General features: G+C 38.0%; 1 protein-coding gene across 12 annotated transcripts; it reads right to left on the bottom strand.

Moving 5' to 3' along the window:
• Window positions 1–1,007: 1,007 nt before the first annotated feature.
• Window positions 1,008–19,031, bottom strand: LOC148844471 (uncharacterized). 12 transcript variants are annotated; one of them, XR_016102493.1, is made up of 7 exons: window positions 18,681–19,027; window positions 18,170–18,363; window positions 16,129–16,444; window positions 13,671–13,769; window positions 1,559–1,611; window positions 1,300–1,466; window positions 1,008–1,203 (listed from the first exon to the last, which is right to left on the bottom strand). XR_016102493.1 is itself a non-coding variant. In XM_088955790.1 (6 exons), the coding sequence occupies exons 1-5, from the start codon at window positions 18,867–18,869 to the stop codon at window positions 1,576–1,578; spliced, it is 834 nt and encodes a 277-aa protein (XP_088811916.1). In that variant the 5' UTR covers window positions 18,870–19,027; the 3' UTR covers window positions 1,008–1,466; window positions 1,559–1,575. The 12 variants fall into 12 exon arrangements, 4 of the variants coding, with proteins under 4 accessions (XP_088811916.1, XP_088811915.1, XP_088811918.1 ...); XR_016102491.1 differs by having other exon boundaries at window positions 1,300–1,451; XR_016102498.1 differs by having other exon boundaries at window positions 13,671–13,720; window positions 18,681–19,021.
• Between the last annotated feature and the right edge of the window lie 1,967 nt (window positions 19,032–20,998).

Raw genomic sequence — 20,998 nt, 5'->3', positions numbered from 1 at the left:
GTAAAAGTACTTTCATAAAAGTGCTCTCGTAAAAGTATTTTTATAAAAGTGCTTTCATAAAAGTACTCTACTTTTGAAAAGTAATTCTCATAAATTACTTTTATAAAAATGCCTTTGTAAAATTGCTTTCATAAAAGGGTATAATTGGTATTCTAAAAGTTTACTGGGGACAATTCTAGGAGAAATAATTTGAATAAGTGCTTATTGTATAAGCACTTAAAACAAAAAAGCTGAAAATTTGGGCTTAAAAAATACGGAAAAGTATGGACAGGCCAAATGCAGATTTCTGATTTTCACTGCAGAGCTATAAACATTCAAAATGTCAACCTACACCCTATGCACCAACACCTGCCCGTGCTTTGGCATCAATTCCAATCTGGCACCTACCCCAACGGTACTTTGGGCCTACAAATTCTGACCCTGGGCTGAACCGTCATTCTCCCTAAAAAATAAACTCTTATTTTTAAAATAAGCACTAATTTTGGGCTTATTTCCCAAACACCAATAAGTGCTTAACAGTGTGGTCCCCATCCAAATAAGCACTTATTTTTAAGCACTCCCAAACATGGCCTAATGATGTTATCTTTCTAATGAAAATTTTAAAATAGAGAACAAGGAATATGCTCAAATAAAATAGCATTTATTTGGGTCTTACACCCTCTACTATGTGATATCGGCCATCTGGATCATCCCGATTGTTTAGATATAATAAAGCCCTAACTACAATAAGAGGGGCTAAAAAATGGGCGTCAGGAAATGGAATGGACTAAGGTGTGGATCCTGTGCAGTAACGAATGGACCAACTTTGTATATCAAAACAAATTTGATAGAAAGTTCTACTGCATGAGCCCACAAGACTGCAAGCTTGCAACGTCTACTTAATTCTGTGTATCAAGACAAATTTGGACTTGTCTTCAGTTTCTAGGTGTGCTCTGGGATAAATGAAAGCCCCAAAATAAAAACCTAGTCTCTTAGAATTGATTCAAATCAGGGAAAGCACAATCAAGTAGGAATCAACATCTCATTTTTCATTATCAACAAAAAGAATTGTTCCATTCTGAATAGTAAACTGACTTGGCACAATTCAAACATGATGTTTGGCACTTTTCTGAGATCATGATCAAGAGTAAGCATCATCTATAATGTCATCTTTTCCTGCCATCTCTGACGCACAGTGCAAGGCTGGTGTGCCATCCAGGACCTCTATACAAGAGTTCCAAGGTTTTGTGAATCACGTACTGCCTTCAATCCACAAATATAGTATAAACATCTGATGAGATATGGTACAGAAGGAAGCACCTGTTCAGAGCGAAATGCTCCAAATAATGTGAACTTGAAGCTGTGCCATGTGAGATCCATGTTATTCACAGAGACAATACCACCTTCATTGCTAAACCTTTGGTATCGGCCTTTGAGAATTAGCAGAGATCAATTTTGGGTAAAGATTCTAACTGCATAAAAACCCACTTTTTGCACTGTCACTATCAGGTCCAATATGTGCAAGGAAAAAGAGTACTTAGCAGTAATGTAGGAAGTCAATGCCAAACAGAATACTTACCAGCCGCTATACTCAAATCAGAAGTTTGGGGATTTGTTTATTGCACTCTCATCCTGCAAATATCAAATTCAGTCACAAGCATCAATCAAAATAGCAATCACCCCATACTTGGACCACAGTTAAGATTATCAATAGACTGAATCAAAATGGATGTTTGTAAAGTTCCAAAAGCAGTCAGCAGATGCAAAATGGTTGGATGCCTACAGCAGCCAATTATAAGACCACATTCCAAAACTTGAAGCAGTGATCACTGCAATCAAGTGTAAGACCATCTTTTCCTAGATAAGAAGACAATTTAGGATGTAGAATAGTGTCCCTCTCCCTCCTACATCTCACAAGGAATTGAGCATGTTTCTTTTTGTCCCTTTTCTTTTCTTTATCTTTTTTTTTTTTTTTTTCCTTTCGTTTTGTTCATCTTGTCTAATTAATAGCCAGACACCATAAAAGATAGAACTAAGAATAATCCATACAAGATAAAATTTAACCAAAACAAAAGAAAAATATGCTTGATTTGGTTCTTTTTTTACTATAAAAAATATGCTTCTTGACATGCAAACCTGCAATTTGCACAGAAATCAGACTAACAATGGAAAACATCCTAGAAACAAGTAATCCCATTAATCACACTGATATTGATGCCTGAGGACAGTTGTATGGGTCCTAAAAGCAAATAATCTGACAAACCCCATCCAACTTGATTGCAGTCTCCATAGGTATATACTCCATGTCACTTACCCACTAGATCATGTAAATCGGAGATGGAAATCAACCAAAGCATCAGAAGGCATCTCAAAAGGTCCATAAAACCAACTCCAAGGATAATTGAATCCAATATGCCAACATGCATGTAAGCCAACTCAACCAAACCATGAGCAGGTCTCTACCCCGAAAATATAGCATATGCCTTTTTAACTTTTCAAGTCATACGAGTGGTAGTACAAACCGCCACCTAGGCCAGAACAAGGATTGAAATTCCGCAACATGTCAGTCCATATCGGCCAATATGTATCATATCGGTGACCTACCGAAATGCCACTTTAAGCTTGGTTTCGAGGGTTGACCTGTTTCAGGGTATAGGCAGGCCTTATACCGCCCCCACCCCCCTCAACAGGTTTGAAAAAAAAATAAAAAAGAAATAAAAGCATCCAACAATACAGACCGATACGCCCCATCTGGCGTATTGACCTGTATCAACATTTAGAACCTTGGTCCAGCATATGGGCAAAACCAAGTCTAATGGCACAGCTCTCCTGAACAGTTGAAAAGAAAAGATCCATTGAAGTTGATCTTACATAATCTGCATCTGTCATGAAGCAATTTGTAAGGACGAGGCAAAAATAAAGTAGACCATACATCTTAGCATCTCCCTTCCCTTTTGCATCCATGAAGTAGTTAATACATCTTAGCATCTCCTTACCCTTTTGCACCCATAAAGTAGTCAATACATCTTAGCATCTCATTACCCTTTTTGCATCCAAAGAGAAGGTTCTATAAGAGCTGGGGAGGCCATAAAAAGATGTGAGAGAGATCTAAGGGCTCATAATTAATACACAATTTTGTGCTAGGACAGCAATTTGGGTCAGCCCTATTCTTGGCCCAAACCAACCCAAGCTTTTGCACAGTTTGAGCTTTGTTTTTGGCTCTGGCTCTAGGCTGGACCTAATCTTTTTTTTTTTTGATAAATGAAAGAAATTGATATTAATAGTGAATCAGTGAGCATACAAACAGCCTAAGAAGAGGCACGAGATGTGACCTCTTCTTTAAAGATGAAAGCATAAAACTCACACTAATCTTGAAAACTCAGGCTTAAACTTGGGTTGGGCTTGGATTGAGGCCTGAGGTAGCCTGAACTCGTTTGACCTTTCCAATATGTTTACCCCATGTACATGTGTATAGTACGTATAGATTGCATATTTATACTATGTATGTATGTATGTTTACACTATATTGCGTACATTGTAGAGTATATTTAAAATAGGTATATGATTAGGGGTTTACAACTTTTGAAAGGAACCTAATGTAAGGCATATGATGTGTAGGGGTGCAAATGGATTGGATCATGATCCGGTTCTATCCGAGATCCGATCCTATTTGGTCGAATTTGGATCACCCCTGTTTGGATCTTCGGATTCCCCCATCCAATCCAATATATATTATATATTTATAAATATAAATATATATATATATATAATACATATATGGTATTTATTTATTTATAAATATATTTTTATAAATTTATTATATTATTTATTTCTTAAAAAAACATGTATATATATGATGAAAATAATTAAAAACTACTTGTACTTTTTTACTTTATTTAAATTAGTATATTTTATTTTTTCTTTTAATAATTTATTAATTTTTAAAGAAAACAAGTCAGATTGGACCAGATCCGAAGATCTGAGATCTAAGGGCTCATAATTAATACACAATTTTGTGCTAGGACAGCAATTTGGGTCAGCCCTATTCTTGGCCCAAACCAACCCAAGCTTTTGCACAGTTTGAGCTTTGTTTTTGGCTCTGGCTCTAGGCTGGACCTAATCTTTTTTTTTTTTTTGATAAATGAAAGAAATTGATATTAATAGTGAATCAGTGAGCATACAAACAGCCTAAGAAGAGGCACGAGATGTGACCTCTTCTTTAAAGATGAAAGCATAAAACTCACACTAATCTTGAAAACTCAGGCTTAAACTTGGGTTGGGCTTGGATTGAGGCCTGAGGTAGCCTGAACTCGTTTGACCTTTCCAATATGTTTACCCCATGTACATGTGTATAGTACGTATAGATTGCATATTTATACTATGTATGTATGTATGTTTACACTATATTGCGTACATTGTAGAGTATATTTAAAATAGGTATATGATTAGGGGTTTACAACTTTTGAAAGGAACCTAATGTAAGGCATATGATGTGTAGGGGTGCAAATGGATTGGATCATGATCCGGTTCTATCCGAGATCCGATCCTATTTGGTCGAATTTGGATCACCCATGTTTGGATCTTCGGATTCCCCCATCCAATCCAATATATATTATATATTTATAAATATATATTTATATATAATACATATATGGTATTTATTTATTTATAAATATATTTTTATAAATTTATTATATTATTTATTTCTTAAAAAAACATGTATATATATGATGAAAATAATTAAAAACTACTTGTACTTTTTTACTTTATTTAAATTAGTATATTTTATTTTTTCTTTTAATAATTTATTAATTTTTAAAGAAAACAAGTCAGATTGGACCAGATCCGAAGATCTGATTTACCGGTAGGATTCAAATTCAAATCGAGTCATATCAGATCCGATCAGATCTTCGGATTGGATCCGACATGAATAGTGTCGGATCGGATTTGAATATACCCTGATTCGAATCCGATCCAATCTGTTTGCATCCCTAATGATGTGTTACATGTAAGCCTATAAGGCTATAACATAGGCCTCATTAAAGGTTTAGAAATTTCTGTAACAGTACCCCCCCCCAAAAGAAAACTTCTTAGGTCGTCCTCTATGTTATCATCCCAAGTCCAGACTCATGCACAAATGCTATATATATAATCTGTATAAATTTGTTACCTAATTTATATCTATATGTAGTTTTCTTTTATTCTATTTCTAAATTGGACTATAAAGCTCATATAAAGGATAGAAGTGCAAGACATGAGCAAGAAGAGAGAAGACCATCAAACCCTACCAACCCACCCAGGCCTGTGTTGTGTTGGTTTACCTCAGGCTGATATTGGGATGGCCTACTTACGCTTCAGGATCAGGTGGACCTGGGCCCCAAGATCCAGGTCATTAGATTAGACCTGGATTGGCCCTAAACCCAGATAAACCTGCCCAAGTTGAACCTTTATGTGGATCTAGATAGAGTGGAATGACAAAATAGGAATTAGACAACGAAAGAGAGAAAAATACAAAAGTCATGATCTGCTGATATGAACATAAGGGACCATAAACACTGCAAAGAAAAAACTCCCCTTGCGGGCATAACATTCATATACCTAAAAAAAAGCTTTTACAGCCAATTTCTCTAGCTAATCATATTCCACAAAATACCTTGAATGTTTTCCATATCAGTAACAACAAATATCAAACATGTTTAAAAAGGATGGTGATGTAAGATTAGGGCTGTCAATGGGTCTGGTTGAAAACGACGGACCCGAACCGATTGGATTAGTTCTAGTTCCAAGAACTGGAACCGATGAACTGATGGATCGGTTCCAGTTCCTCATATATTGTCCCAATTCTTATCAGTCAGAAACAGTTCCACCCAGTACCGAACCAATTCAGACCCGACCCAAGCTATATATAATACATATTTAATATATATAATATATTATATATTAAATAAGTTAATATTATAAATAATATTTTCAATCGGAATATTATAATTGGGCCCATCGGGTCAGACCCAATTGTCCCGAAAACCAATTGGTTTGGTTCTGGATCAAATTATAGACCCTATCGGGTCCAATTCAATTTTGGGTCCTTAGTAATTCTTGTCGGGTCGGTTCCGATTCTACCTAGACCCAACCCGTTGACAACCCTATGTGGGATATAGGTTCCACCAGGAGAAACTAAAGGTGGAAGATAACATTGTTTTGGAAACCGGACCAGACCGGATGGTCGAACTGTTTAACCCAAGAAACAGTAAGGTCACTCGTTACATTGAATAGCTATTGTGCAAAAAAAACTGTTGAAATGGTCAGAGAACCGCTGACCCAGGTAGTCGAACTGCTAAACTGTTCGACCTGGTCAGTAGTTCACAGTTTAATAAAATATTTAATTTTTTATTTGAAGGATGATTAACATAGAGAGAGAGAGTTGGGAGGACTAAGACGAGATCTCAGATCTGAGATCACTAAAATGAGAGAGAGAGAGAGAGCAAAAAGGGTTGGAGGAGATGTTGTCGTGCTTTCTGTTGCCACCGGCCCAGCACCGCTGCCACCGCCACCACTGTCATCATCGCCGGCAGCATCTCTTTTCTTTCTTTCTTCTTCTTCTTCCTTCTTTTCTTTCTTCTTTCTTTTTATTAAACCATCTGAGCCGTTCGGCCCAGACAGACACCACTGACCCAGAAACCAGTGGTCAAAGCAGTTCCGTCTCCGGGTCGGTTTTTAAAACCTTAGAAGATAATGCTCACAATAGAGATTTCTTTTGACATGGATCATGAAGGTTGAATTCTGTAATTACTAATCACAAAGAAATGAAAATGTAATCTGTTGTAAGGCTTACTTAATTGTTACTTTATAGCTGCTGTTAGTAGGACAATTACAGTTACTTGTTTTTCTTCTTCTTTTTCTTATTGTTCTGATTCTAGGATATGCCACCAAGGGCATACTTGTAATTTTAGATTCTTTTATGAAGTTAATATAAATAGAAAACTGACGGCAGCCAGTAGTGAACTTTTTTCTCTCAACCGTACCTTTCTCTTCCTCTCTCTCTCTCTCTCTCTCTCTCTCCCAATCCCCACGAATCACCACATGGTATCAGAGCTGGTTTTCTGGGTTGAAAAAGACCTACGATCCTGATATCAGGTTTCTTAAAAATGTTTGGACGTGGCTGTTTCTGCAGAAGCCCTAGCAGGTTTCTAGCGGCTGTTTCTGCAGAAAACCTAGCAGATTCTGGCGGCAGTTTTTTTTTTTTGGAAACCCTAGCAGTTTCTGGCGGTTGTGATTTCTTTTTCCTGGCCATAATAGCAATGAAACCCTAGTCGGAGAAGGGTGATGCTGGTGCAGACTCCTCTGTTCTATGCTGTGAAGTCAAGTTCAGATTAGCACCTTCGTACAAGTGCTGAACAGGTGTGTTTTTTGTTTCAGTTTGTCTTAGTCTTCTTTGGCCAATGGTGCGTAGGGCTCACGCCTTGATTATATAGTTATTTGTTTGGGCGTTGGATGGTTAGAGTGTGTGAACCACAGTCAGACTGATTGTAATGTCTGTATTGGTGGTGCTGAACCAATTACCGGACTGGTTTATTGTTCTGTTTGGACCTTGTGTTGACTGAACCCCTTGTTCTCAGCAGTATTCACTGTGTTCTCAGCAATATTTAATGTTCTTTTGCTCACATTCTAGGAGTAAACCCTGAGTTGCTCACATTCTGATTGTGGCGGCTGTGTTGTTGGGTGGTATTTGGACTGGTTTTCAGTAGTATTCAATGGCAAGTCATGAATTAACTTCATCTGGGGCTACACCAACCCGCAGCATAGCGGGTATGGGAGGTGAAAACATGGTTTTTCCCATGCCAATTACCCCTTTTAATGGTCTGAACTACCTAGAGTGGGCTAAGAGTGTAAAACTCTATGTAACGGAAAGGGGTAAAGCTGGTTACATCAATGGAAGGGTGAAAGAACCCAAGGGTGAGACGGCTGAACATGAAAGGTGGGACCAAGAAAACAGTATGGTGATGTCTTGGCTCCTCGCAGCCATAGAACCTGATGTGAAAAAGAATTTTATGTGGGCAGACACTGCCAGTGAGATTTGGGAACAGGCCAGAACTACCTATTCTGAGCTAAGGCATTACGCCAAGGTTTACCAGTTGCAAGCTGAATCCTCAACATGTAAAGAGGGAAACTGTAGCTTGTCCTCATACTATTCAGCCCTTACCTCCATATGGAAGGAATTGGACCATTATCAGGCCATAGAGTGGAAGCACGATGATGATGCTAAGGCCTACAGGAAGTTGGTCTCTCAGCAACGGGTGTTTGCTTTCTTGTTGGGACTTAACCATGCATATGAACCGTTGAGGGTGCAGATCCTAGGAAGCAAAGAGTTGCCTATGGTTCACGAGGTATACTCCCTTGTCCAATCTGAAGAAAGCAGGCGGAATGTGATGGTTACAGCTGAGGGGGAGCAGCAAGTTGCCTTGGCTGCAATGAATAATAGCTCCACAGGAAAGAAAAGTGACCCTAAGAAGGCGGATGATAAAGATAAGCTATTATGTACCCATTGTAGGCGTTCACGACATACACGTGACACTTGTTGGGACATCCACAGGAAACCCAAGTGGGCAGCAAAGAATCAAGAATAGGGTAAAGGTCATTTGAAGAAAATGAGCACAGAACATGTGGCAACCCAAGATACTCAAGTTGCCGGTAGTACCCGGGACCACCCTAATAAGTTTGACCCCAAGGAGGATATAATGAATTCATTCAGAGAGCACCTGGAATCTTATGGTAGGGCCTTGCGGCAAATGGACAGCTCAGTCACTGGTACTCCCTCTACTTCATTTGCATCTACTTCAGATAATATGGCTTCTGCATTCCATGTCACTCCCACAGATTCCCCTTGGACCATTGACTCAGGGGCCTCCAACCACATGACCGGTAAGCTTAACTTATTCCAATCTTATAGCCTTTTGTCAGGAAGGGATAGAGTGAGACTTGCAGATGGTTCTTTTTCTTCCATTGCAGGCCAAGGATCAATATCCCTTCCCCATGGCCTTAACCTGAATTGTGTATTGCATGTCCCTCAGCTTCCCATAAACTTGCTTTCAATTAGTAGCATTACAAGCTCCTTGAATTGTAGTGTGAATTTTTTTGCTGACTCGTGTGTTTTTCAGGATCTAACTTCTGGGAGGACAATTGGTAGAGGAAGCCTAGTGGATGGTCTCTACATTCTCGACAACAAAGCTGGTCTCTCAGTGTCATCCTCAGAGTCGCATAATCAGTCAAATAAGAGTCAAATTTTCTTGTGACATAGTCGTTTAGATCATGTTTCTTTCGAAATAATAAAATGTTTGTTTCCAGTTTTATTTAAGTCATGTTCAGTGTCAGAGTTCATGCGTCAAACGTGTCAGTTAAGCAAACAATGTAGAACAACTTTTCATTCAAGCAATAAAAGATCAAATGTTCCTTTTCATGGTGTATTCTGATGTATGGAGGCCTACCAATGTTAATCTCTGAGGGCAGATATAAGTACTTTATTACATTGATCGATGATTACTCTCGCTATACATGGGTAATTCCTATGCGTAGCAGAGACGAGGTTCCAAAGATGGTGAAAGACTTCCAGAGGATGGTGTTTACGCAATTCCATGTTGAAATATAGATCTTCCAATCTGATAATGCGAAAGAATACTTCCATGGGGAGCTCAATGAGTTCTTCGCCTCCCACGGATCTATTCATAGGAGCTCATGCGCCAGAACACCACAACAAAATGGTGTTGCAGAAAGGAAAAACAAACACCTTCTTGAGGTAGCCCGCGGGATGATTTACACATGAATGTCCCAAAAAGGTTTTGGGTGGATGCTATACTTGCAGCTGCGTATGTCATCAACCGCATGCTCTCCAGAGTACTGAACTACATGGCCCCTCATCAGTTATTGTACCCTCAGTCTCCTTTATTTTCCATTTCCATGAGAGTCTTTGGTTGTCGGGCCTTTCTACATGATTTGTCTCCATCCCGAGGTAAGTTAGACCCTCGGTCCATTCCTTGTGTCTTTTTGGGGTACCCCTCATCTCAAAAAGGGTATCGGTGCTTTGACCCAATTAGTCGTAAATTTGTTGTGTCTATGGACGTGTCCTTCTTTGAGTCCAAGCCATTCTTCCCTCCTCCTCAGGGGGAGAGTCGTAGTGTGGAAGAGGAGAAGCAGGGTCAGGTATCTCTTCCTTCTATTCCGGACCTTACTCTCTTCCGTGTCTTCCAACGTACACGTCAGAGAGATCAGCAGTGTGATAGAAATGTAGAGCAGCCAAACACTGAGCAACTGACATCATTAGACTCCCAGGAGGTAAGTCCACCCCCTAACTCTACTCCTACTATGGATGACCTTGACATCCCTATTGCCCAACGAAAGGGAGTCATGTCCTGCACTACCAAACGCCCCATTACCCACTTTGTCTCCTATGACCACATTTCTCCCTCGTACTGAGCCTTCCTATCAGTAGTTGATTGCATTATTGTTCCAAAAAATGTTGCAAAAGCCTAAAAATGCCCTGAATGGCTAGATGCCATAAAGGAGGAGATTAATGCCCTCCACAAAAATCAGACTTGGGAATTGGTGGATCCTCTAAAGGGGAAAGACCCCGTGGGGTGCAAATGGGTGTTCACAGTTAAGCACAAGGCAGATGGAACAATTGAAAGGTACAAAGCAAGACTAGTAGCCAAAGGGTACACACAAGTATATGGGGTTGACTATGATGAGACTTTTGCCCCGGTGGCTAAGATGAACTCGATTAGGGTTCTCCTGTCCTTAGCTGCTAATTTTGACTGGGAATTGCATCAACTAGACATAAAGAATGTTTTCCTGAATGATGACTTAGAAGAAGAGGTATACATGGTTCAACCTCCTGGATTCTGTGCCAAGGGAAGTGAAAACAAGGTGTGCAAGATACAGAAGTCTCTCTATGGCTTAAGATAGTCTCCCAGAGCCTGATTCAGTAAGTTTCACATGGAAATTCAAGAGATGGGATTCAAACAATGTCAGTCTGATCATACACTCTTTGTGAAGAGATGTCAGGAGCAGGTTGCTGTATTGATAGTGTATGTAGACGATATCATCATTACGGGAAGTTGGAGCTCGGAGATACAGAACTTGAAACAATTCCTTGCATCTAAATTTTGAAGTGAAAGATCTAGGACTCCTGAATTATTTCCTTGGGATTGAAGTTGCCCGCTCAGAAAAGGGTATCTTTGTCTCTCAAAGGAAATACACCCTTGATCTATCACGGGATACAGGTAAATTAGGTGCAATGCCGACAGATACTCCTATGGATGTGGACCACAAGCTAGGTGACTGTGTTGGTGAACCTCTGAAAGATGTGAAGCAATTCCAAAAGTTAGTGGGAAAGCTGATTTATCTGTCCATGACCCGTCCAGACATTGCCTATTCCGTTGGGGTCCTGAGCCAGTTTATGCACTCTCCCAAGAAGCCACACATGGAGGCAGCAGAGAGAGTCCTTAGATACTTAAAGAAATATCCAGGAGCAGGCCTACTATTTAGTAAGCACAATCACCTAAAGATGGAAGTCTTTACAGATGTTGATTGGGCAGGAGCTGTGGATGATAGAAAGTCCACTAATGGGTATTGCACATTTGTGGGAGGAAATCTGGTGACCTAGAAGAGCAAGAAGCAAAGTGTGGTAGCAAGGTCAAGTGTTGAAGCTGAATATAGAGCTATGGCACATGGGGTGGTTAAAGTCCTTTGGCTAAAGAACCTTCTAGGGGAGCTTGGAGTTGTTGTTCATAGTCCTATGTCCCTTTACTGTGACAACAAGGCTGCAATAAACATCGCTAGCAAACCAGTCCTACATGAGAGGACCAAGCATATTGAGGTGGATAAACAACTCATAAGGGAGAGACTGGAAAAAAGGGAAATTTGCATCCCTTATGTCAACTCCAAGGAACAACTTGCTGATGTCCTTATAAAGGGGCTTCCGTGCTCGTGGCACAATGAGTTAGGTGACAAGTTGGGCATGATAGACATCTTCAGCCCAACTTGAGGGGGAGTGTTGTAAGGCTTACTTAATTGTTACTTTATAACTGTTGTTAGTAGGACAGTTACAGTTACTTGTTTTTCTTCTTTCTTTTTCTTATTATTCTGATTCTAGGATATGTTGCCAGGGGCATACTTGTAATTTCAGATTCTTTTATGAAGTTAATATAAATAGAAAACTGGCGGAAGCCAGTAGTGAACTTTTTTCTCTCAACCGTACCTCTCTCTTCCTCTCTCTCTCTCTCTCCCAATCCCCACGAATCACCACATTATCACTTCCCAGTGGTTGGAGTAGGTATTGTGATCCCATCTCTGAACAAAATGAAGATTCCCTAGTTCATTTTCATGTATACATCTTCAGCTGCTTCAATCTCAGTTATAGAATTTGGAATGCAAACAACTATACATCTTCAAACCCATAATTTAAATTTGAAAGATGACTTCTAACCCAACTCTAGTGACCCACTACATCCTTCACCCAGATGATGGGCTAATGAAATATAGGGACATCTTGTGTGCAACAGATAGACACAATTTGCTTTTATTTATTTATTTATTATGCTTTAACTTTGGAAAGAAAATAACAGGAAAGATAATATTGACTCTATTTAAGGCCCTATGGAAGTATGGATAATAACATTTTATCCCTTCCCCTCATCCAGTCTATAGGAGGGATGTTATTGTGATATAGTTTTTCTTTTTGGTAATCATTTTTCCTTTGGCTTAGACGCTCAGTTTGGAAGGAGTACAAATACAAATATGTACTGTGCAAATAAATACAAAATAATACAAAATACAAGGTTTTGCACTCTACAAATTTGCATTTGTACTCCTTCCAAACTGAGCCTTTTGAAAAATGCTAAGCATAAGATATATTGTTTTACTTTGTATTCCTTAGAAATCACTTGAATGACACAATATTGCAGGTATGTGGTTTAAGAGATCTGGAAGTCATACAATGAAAAACAAAGAAAAGATACTTGCTTAGTAATGCTCTTCCTTTTTAATATAGCCAGTTGGAACCACTTTAAACCATGGACACCTTTTCCAAAAAAAGTAGTTAACACAATAGTTCACATCTATCACTAACCCAATGTAAGATGGCACCATAAGCTTGTTGACAAAGACTTGTATAACATTAAACTCTTCTCTCTTCCTGTTAACACTGTTCAATCAAAAAGATAAATAAAGAAAATGAAAGTGTTATTCTAAGACTCATCATTTGTCTCCAAAGGTTTGTTGTGCCTTTCTATAAACTGCAAATTCAATTCCTAACCACAGAATTCCACATTCTACGTTAGAAAAGGGCAGCCCAGTGCATGAGGCTCCCGCAAATGTAGGGTCTGGGGAGGGCCGGATGTACGGAGCCTTACATCTGCACATACAGAGGCTGTTTCCAAGATTTGAACCCTCCCACCCAGGTCACAATGGAGCAACCCAACCATTGCACCAAGGCCCACCCTCTTCCACATTCCACGTTCATGAAATTAAAATTTCAGTGATTGATATCACTTAGATATTCTAAATTTCTCTTTCTTTAAGCAGATGAAATAGAATATAAACACGAAAATAATAACATCATATTCAAATTTTGACACTAAGATGCATTCAAACAAAAAAAGACACAATGCAAAGCAAGCACCAAATAAAAAAGAGCTTACATCAATAAGCTGAAAAGATCTGCTGATGCATGACTTCAGCTGTGAAGCTTCTGTAGCACATGAAGAGCCACCATTGTCACTAATGCCATGTTTGTGATCCTCCAAAATAGAAAAATGAACACTAAACTTTACTCCTAAACCCAAAATGAAAGTAGATATTGAATCATCAATATCTGAAACAAATTAAACGGAATATCACCAGAGTCCATATAATGTTATATGTCCACAGAATTGCACCCAAAAAAAAAAAAAAAAAAAAACTGCCAACCCAAAACCCCTTACAGTAAGCACACATGTACATTTAAGCACACCCCCCCCCCCAAAAAAAAAAGGACAAATGAAAACTTAAACCAACAACTAAGAAAACTAGAAATGAAATATACACTTTCTCATATTGACAAAATATTTCAGTTACTGTCATCAGTAAAACAAAAGGAGTCAACCATCCAACCAAAAAAAAACCACCAAATGACACTACAGAGAAGAAACCACCTTACCAATTAGAACCAGCAGATCTAATAAACCCCCTCCTAATATCCCTTTCCACCTCTACATGTATTTCATGTACAGTACATCAACCCTTTCTATTTTATTATGAACTTAACTGGTTTCCACGTAAACCCACCTCCTCTAGCATTCTCCAAATCCTGCATCATCTAATATTCTCCATCCAGCTGACCCTATCTCTTTCTTCCAATTCTTAGAAGGTTGAAAGAGGAGATTCTTATACCCCCAAGGAAAAAAAGGCACAAGGAATTGGATACTTGAGTTGAGCAATTTGCCATTTCCTTATGAGTCTTATCCTGCATGAAGGTTTTCTACCCCCCCGATTGCATATTCACACAAACAAATGAGGAAGCACATTATCAATGAACAAAAAGGGAATGCATCGAATATAGAATCAAACCATAGTGTCCCATATACCAAAATAAAGGATCTGATTGATGAGTGTAAAAGACTGTAAATGTGCAATCAGACTTATCCCCCTGATTGGAAACTTGGAAGGAATTAGTACTAACTCAAAGAAGCACAAAGGGAACAGCCGTATTGGGGGAACATTCCCCTGTAATCTGATTGATGAGTGTAAAAGAATGTCAAAATTGGGACCAATTGGAAGGGCACTAGGCACATATTTCTTGTAAATCATTATTTTCCACAATTGATTAAAGTACTAACAGTTAATGATAAAAAAATAGAAAAAAAAAAGAGGCCGACTTAGAATTCACAAGAAGGAGCCATTGGAATATTTGCAAAACCACATGGATTCTGTCAAGTGTCACCTCAGAATGTCAATAAATTTGAGAAATAGCTGAAAATATTAGGATGTTAAAAAATTAAGAGTATAAACTTCTAGATTTGGTGATAAATGCTTCATCTATATCAAGGACTCTGTTTATGAGTAGGCTAAGAGCACAGTGAAGTGGCTACTGGCTAAGAGCACAGCTTAGGATTTATTGTTTGAGTCTTTCCCCAATAACCTCATTTCATATCCCTTTTTTGATTTATCACTGCATTATTTTCACACTTTCAAAAATACTACCAATATCTAGAACCGTGAGACTATAAGTTTTTTTGCTGTTTTCTATTTGGTTGCTATCATGTGTGTGTGTTGTGTAGAACTCACTAGTTATTCTCACCTAAGCCTGTAAGCTGTTTCATTCCTGCCAAAAAAAAAACTATGAAACAGTAATATCTCATTGTAAATCTTAATAAAAAAGAGCTTCAACATAGGGCTGTCAATGGGCCAGGTCGGGTCTGAGTCGGTTCGGGACTGGGTAGAACCAGTTCCGAACTGATAATAATTAGGATAGTAGATCAGGAAATGGAACCAACCCATCGGTACCAGATCATGGATGAAGCATTTATCCATAATATATATTAATTACAATATATTAGTTGTATAATATTTTCAGCAGATTTATTATAATCAGGTCCATCAGGTCAGACCTGATTGTCCCAAGAGCTGATTGGTTCAGTTCTGGTCTAAAATTTGGTTCCGGTTCCTTAATATTTCTTGTCAGGGCAATTCTGGGTGTACCCAGACCCGGCCCATTGGTCCCAAATACCTCCACGTTCACAATGTCAATTCTACTTGGTTTAGTCTTCAAAACAACCAGTGTATTTATAAAAACGGTAGCAATTTGCCAAGAAATATTTTGACTACAATAAACAATCAAATGCTTATTCTTTTGATTAATAATTCTATTTTTATGTAGCATATTGCTCTTTATATGTATTTCTATGTCTAGAGTGGCACATTGCATCAATTACAATTTGCATAAATTGAACTTTTTTTTATCAGCTACGCATAAATTGAACTTCAAGGCACAAACCACAACTATAAAAGAAATAAAGATATCAACTTATATCTGAATAACATGAGATTAAAAATTGATAAGAACATAATCAATTCAAACAGAACATACACCATCAAATATATAAATAAAATATCTCATACCAGAGATCCATTTTCTTGAGCATCTTCAAAGAGAGATGAGTAATAAGCTGGGTCATAAATAGATCCTCCTAAAAAGCCATCACAATCAGAGTTCTGTCTAACCATAATATGAGCTGGGGGATTCAAAAAACTATTTCTTAAATCCGAGTCTGCTTCTCGAGAGAGTGCATTGTCTTCATATGAAGCACCCAATTTGTACATTCGAATCCATAATAATGAAGAAGCCACCCTCACACAAAACCCAACAATTTGCATGAATAGAGCGAGTCTCAGTGAAAAGACGAAAAAGGCTCCATAATTCTTAGGAGAAATATTCCTATACAAAAATATAAGTCAAAAAGTGCATGCCATTTCTAGAAAACACAAGACTACAATCTAAAAATAGATAAGTTGTAATAGCATGATGATAATAGAGAATATATAGAATGCAATACAAAACAATGACTCCTTAGTCCATGCAATAATCTGAGTATACAGATTTCCATGTCATGTGTCAATATAGGAAGACACGAATCTCAAGCATAGCTAAGTTTATGGCAACACCAAAGATTGAACCTGACTGAAACATTTAGCATTACAGAAGTAAAAAAAAAAATGTAGTATTGGCAGGGATAGTTAGATATGATTAGTATAAAGATTTCTTTGTTGATGAAGAAATTATGTTTCACTAATGCTATGTTTGGTTTGAAGGAAAAAGTAGGGAAAGGAAAGGAAAGTCAGGGAAACCTTTACAAACCTTGTATAGGTTTCCCTACCTTTTCCTTCAAACCAAACATAGCTTAAAGAGAAGCAAAAAATGTATAGAGCAAACCAAAATCAGGCAATGGCAAGTGAATCAGAAACTAGTACAGCAGAAAACCCAGGCCATAATATATGTCATCCCTTAAGTATAGGTCATGTGAATTGAGACACTATACAGTGAATAAACAAAAAGGCACAACTCCAACCAACAAAAAAGAACTGAGGAGCCAGGTTCTGGGATAACCATTCCATATCAAGGAATGTGGCTTTTGTGTTGTTATCTGAATTTATTGAGTACATTATTTGCTATAACTAATAAACTGACAAGATATTGAAGATGTCCCAAGGAATTCAGCAAAATAGTTAGTTTCACATTTCCTACATTAAGCATGGATCAGTAGCATAATTCATATATCAAGTCAATGGCCAACAACCATATTCATGACTGATGTACGTAGATGCTTACAATTTTTTGCAATGTAATACAACTTATATTTCACTTTCTTCCCAGAAAAAGGAAATTACTGGGAAAAAGATAAATGATTCATGCTGACATGGGTTCATGGCCCACGTAATGTAACTGCTCATTCCTTTACCATTACGAACATTGTAACTGAGTAGCTGACTAACTGCTCATTCTACTGCTTGAATATTTAATTGAATAGTTGCATGCATCTGATGATGAAAGCAATGGCTAATAGAACTCGTATTACAAAATGGTATTTGATGAATTAGATATTTCCTATCTAAAAGTTCTTACTCATGATTTTTTTATGGGGTGTCAATGTTCTCAATCATAAATCCATACTTGTTCAAAGTGTAACTTGATTCAGTTGGAATGGTCTATTATTTCTGATTTCTCTCAAAACAACATCATGAGAAAAAGTAAAGAAAACTATAAAACTATGAAATCCATAAAGTTAAATTTCCTGTAAAACAAATCTAAAATGTTCAGGACTATGCAAGGAAGTTATATCTCACCCCTGTTTTATCAGGTAGTGATTTCTTGACTCTTTAGCTTGACCGAGCTTATAAACATCATGGAACCATGATACTACAAACCACCATTAAAAACTTACGTACATTATATAAAATATTATCCAATTGCAAACCCCTCCCTTTGAAAACCTGACTAGTTTCAAATATGCTCATCACACCACTGTGTAGTGCTACAATGCAAAGTCCTGAAGCCAGGGTAATACTAAGGAATACAAAAACTAGAGAATCAATTTGCAGCGTGCCACTAAATGTGATAAGCAAAAACACATGGCGTTAGAAGAGAGAGCAGCGTTGGACGCACCATATCTGGTGAGAGAAGAGGATGAACCACGAGATATCTAGGAAGATAGCACAACCAAGAAGAACGGCATAGGTACGAGCAAGGCTCTGGCTGCTACTCTCTATTGCAACAAGAGCAAATAATGCTATTGCCAAATTGATCAGTAACACACCGTTGTACAATGCTCCAAGAGATCCGACCAATGCACAACCGATCTGATATAGAAAGCGAACACAGAAATCCAAACGTCAACCAGAGAGAAATAATCAGCAATTTCAAAAACGAAAGTATATGACGAAAAACAAGATGCCAGTTTCACCAAATTTTAATATATAGCTTCGCAAAATAAAGTACAATAGAAGCAAACACTCGGATCAAAACCAAATTAGTGAGGATGGAAACGAGAAATATGAGCAAGAACAGAAGTAAACAATGTAATAAAAAACAGTTCATGGGAATACATCAAAAAATCAAAAATATAAGAAAGCAAGTGAAATGAAACCCTAGTCGAGGAGCAGTAACAATAACATACTTGAATGTGGATGAGAAAAACAGCAAAGGATTGAATCTTATCGTAATCCCGGAGCCATGGTCGAATCCGAGTTCGAAATGCAGAACAGGGCATCATAAACCAAAGAGCTCGATGGGGTAGAAAGAAAACAGCGGAATAACAGATTAACAGACGTGGAAAACTAACGATCCCTGGTTTAGCGGACTGCATTGAACAAGGAAGCCCAAGTCTTAGTACGATCCAGAAACATATATTCAAGATAGAGCGAACTCAGCGAAGTCGTGCAGCTGACAGCTGACAGCTATGGTCAGAGGGGTGGGAAAGCATTTCGCGGTAAATAAAATACTAAAAACCTCCCTTCACGAATCACTTCTCTGAAATTACTTTAACCAGAATATGAGCGTATCGCCATGCCATATCGGTAGCCGGTAGTGTAGCGGGACAAATATAGAAAACGCCCCTATCCTACTTTAGAAGATAAAAGTGCCCCTAAACTATATGATAACTGCTTAAATGGCCCCTGAGGTTTAAGAACCTACTTAAAAAAATACCCCTAAATGACTCTTTTGCCCTTAACTATTCTTCAAATTTTCAAAACATGCTACTATTTTGTATTTCTTACACACCAGAGACGAAGCAGGTTGGGATGCTTTCGCTTTCCAATCAAATCCATGTGATGTTCGAAGTCCTTCAGAACGTGGGTTCCCATCTTTGAGCCTCTCCACCGCCACCGTGCACCCATCTTCCAATATCGCCTTGTAGACCGTCCCAAGAACTCCATCACAGAAGCGGTGTAATTCTGAAGGTGCAGAAGCACGATGCATTTCTGAAGTACTAGAAAAGAACTCTAGCACAGAGTCACGCCAAGTAGAGGTTGAAGAAAAACCAAGGCGCCTGCAAAACAAAACCAGATAAATCGTAAGTAAGAACAGTTTCCATGAACGAAAGGATCGAAACCTGTAACAACCCATCACCCAAATACCTAAGTATCAGATAAAAGAAAAAATGGAAATATTGAACACAATTGACGAAAAATATAGGGTATGAAATAAATGTGAACAAAAGAACCTGGTTTTCTGCGTTTGAGGGTGATGGCGTGGTGCAGCTTGGATTGTTGAATTGAGCAATGAATCCAAAAACTACAACTAGTGTGCTTGGCTTTTCTGTTGTGTTCATGAGTTCGATTATTGGATGGTTTTATGTCCTATAGCTTCTCCCTCTCTAAAGTGGGGTTGAAGCAACCAACGCTTCTCCCTCTTTTTCTCTGGGTTGCAGGTAGGGGTGTCCATGAAAAACCGAAAAATAAAAAAATCGAATCGAATCGAACCAAGAAAACCAAACCGCAAAATGTGGTTAATCGAATTGGTCGGTTCGGAATTTTTGAAAAACAGAAGGACTGGTTCGATTTTCGGTTAACCTATAAAAAACAAACGGTTAACCGAATCGACCAGCATATATATTTATATGTATATTTTATATATATTTTTAATATATATCACATATTTTCTATATATTTTATATAAATATATATTCATTATATATAAATATATATTTATATTGTTTATAATGATCTATTTACAAATATATTATATATTTTTTAAATATTTATAATATATTATATATCATTTATTATTTATAATATAATATTATACATATATTTATATAATATATATTATAAATATAAAAAATCAAAAAACCGAAAAACTGAACTGGTCAAAAACCAAAACCAGTGGACTGGTTAACCGGTGGTACCAGTTCGATTTCAGTTTGGCGAAATGAAAAAACCGATACCACCGGTTTGGTTTACAAAAAAGGGCCATGGTTCGATTAACCGAACCGTGGACGCCCCTAGTTGCAGGCTTGCAGAAGCCAAGGACACTTCGCCAAGTATTACGCATTTCTGCTTTCCTGTCTGCTTGGTTGGTGAAGATTCAATTAACCTGCTTCCCTGTCTCTTTTTTTTTTTTTTTCCTCCCTGTGAAAATATTCAACTTTGGAAAAAAAAAAAAGCTTTTCTGAACCCAAGAATCCGACTTCTACCAAGTGTGGGAACCAATCTACCTTTTCGGTTTGGACATGTGTTTAATCGTCAGTCCACATCAGCCTGTGCCTAGAGTTTCATAATTCCAATTTTTGTTAGAAAACATGCATAAAAAATAAGGCTGTAAGACTTATTTTGGGCATTTGACAAGGATGAAGGGTTTGGGATTGAAATTTGCTCCATTAATCAAAGGCAGAGTCAGGATTATACATGTAACACTGTATAGTGTATAAGCCTATAAAGAGAGAAAAAAAAAAAAAGAGTGGGGGGTCAGTTGGTTAGTGGGTCGCTCACTCAA

This window comes from Nelumbo lutea, chromosome 7 (genome assembly GCF_056320005.1).
Source record: "Nelumbo lutea isolate HS-2025 chromosome 7, American lotus-T2T, whole genome shotgun sequence".
NCBI lineage: Eukaryota > Viridiplantae > Streptophyta > Magnoliopsida > Proteales > Nelumbonaceae > Nelumbo > Nelumbo lutea.
The sequence above is the reverse complement of the archived record's forward strand: the minus strand, read 5'-3'. Positions and strand labels throughout refer to the sequence as shown.

What these genes read in the sequence shown, in the direction of transcription:
- LOC148844471 (XM_088955790.1), bottom strand. Translation starts at nt 18,869, where the DNA reads ATGCAGTCCGCTAAACCAGGGATCGTTAGTTTTCCACGTCTGTTAATC. An exon ending in CTCTTCTCTCACCAGATATG is followed by an intron (nt 16,445 to 18,169) that starts GTGCGTCCAACG and finishes ATTTTTGTATAG; the next exon opens with GAATATTTCTCCTAAGAATT. An exon ending in GATCTTTTCAGCTTATTGAT is followed by an intron (nt 1,612 to 13,670) that starts GTAAGCTCTTTT and finishes TGATATTTGCAG; the next exon opens with GATGAGAGTGCAATAAACAA.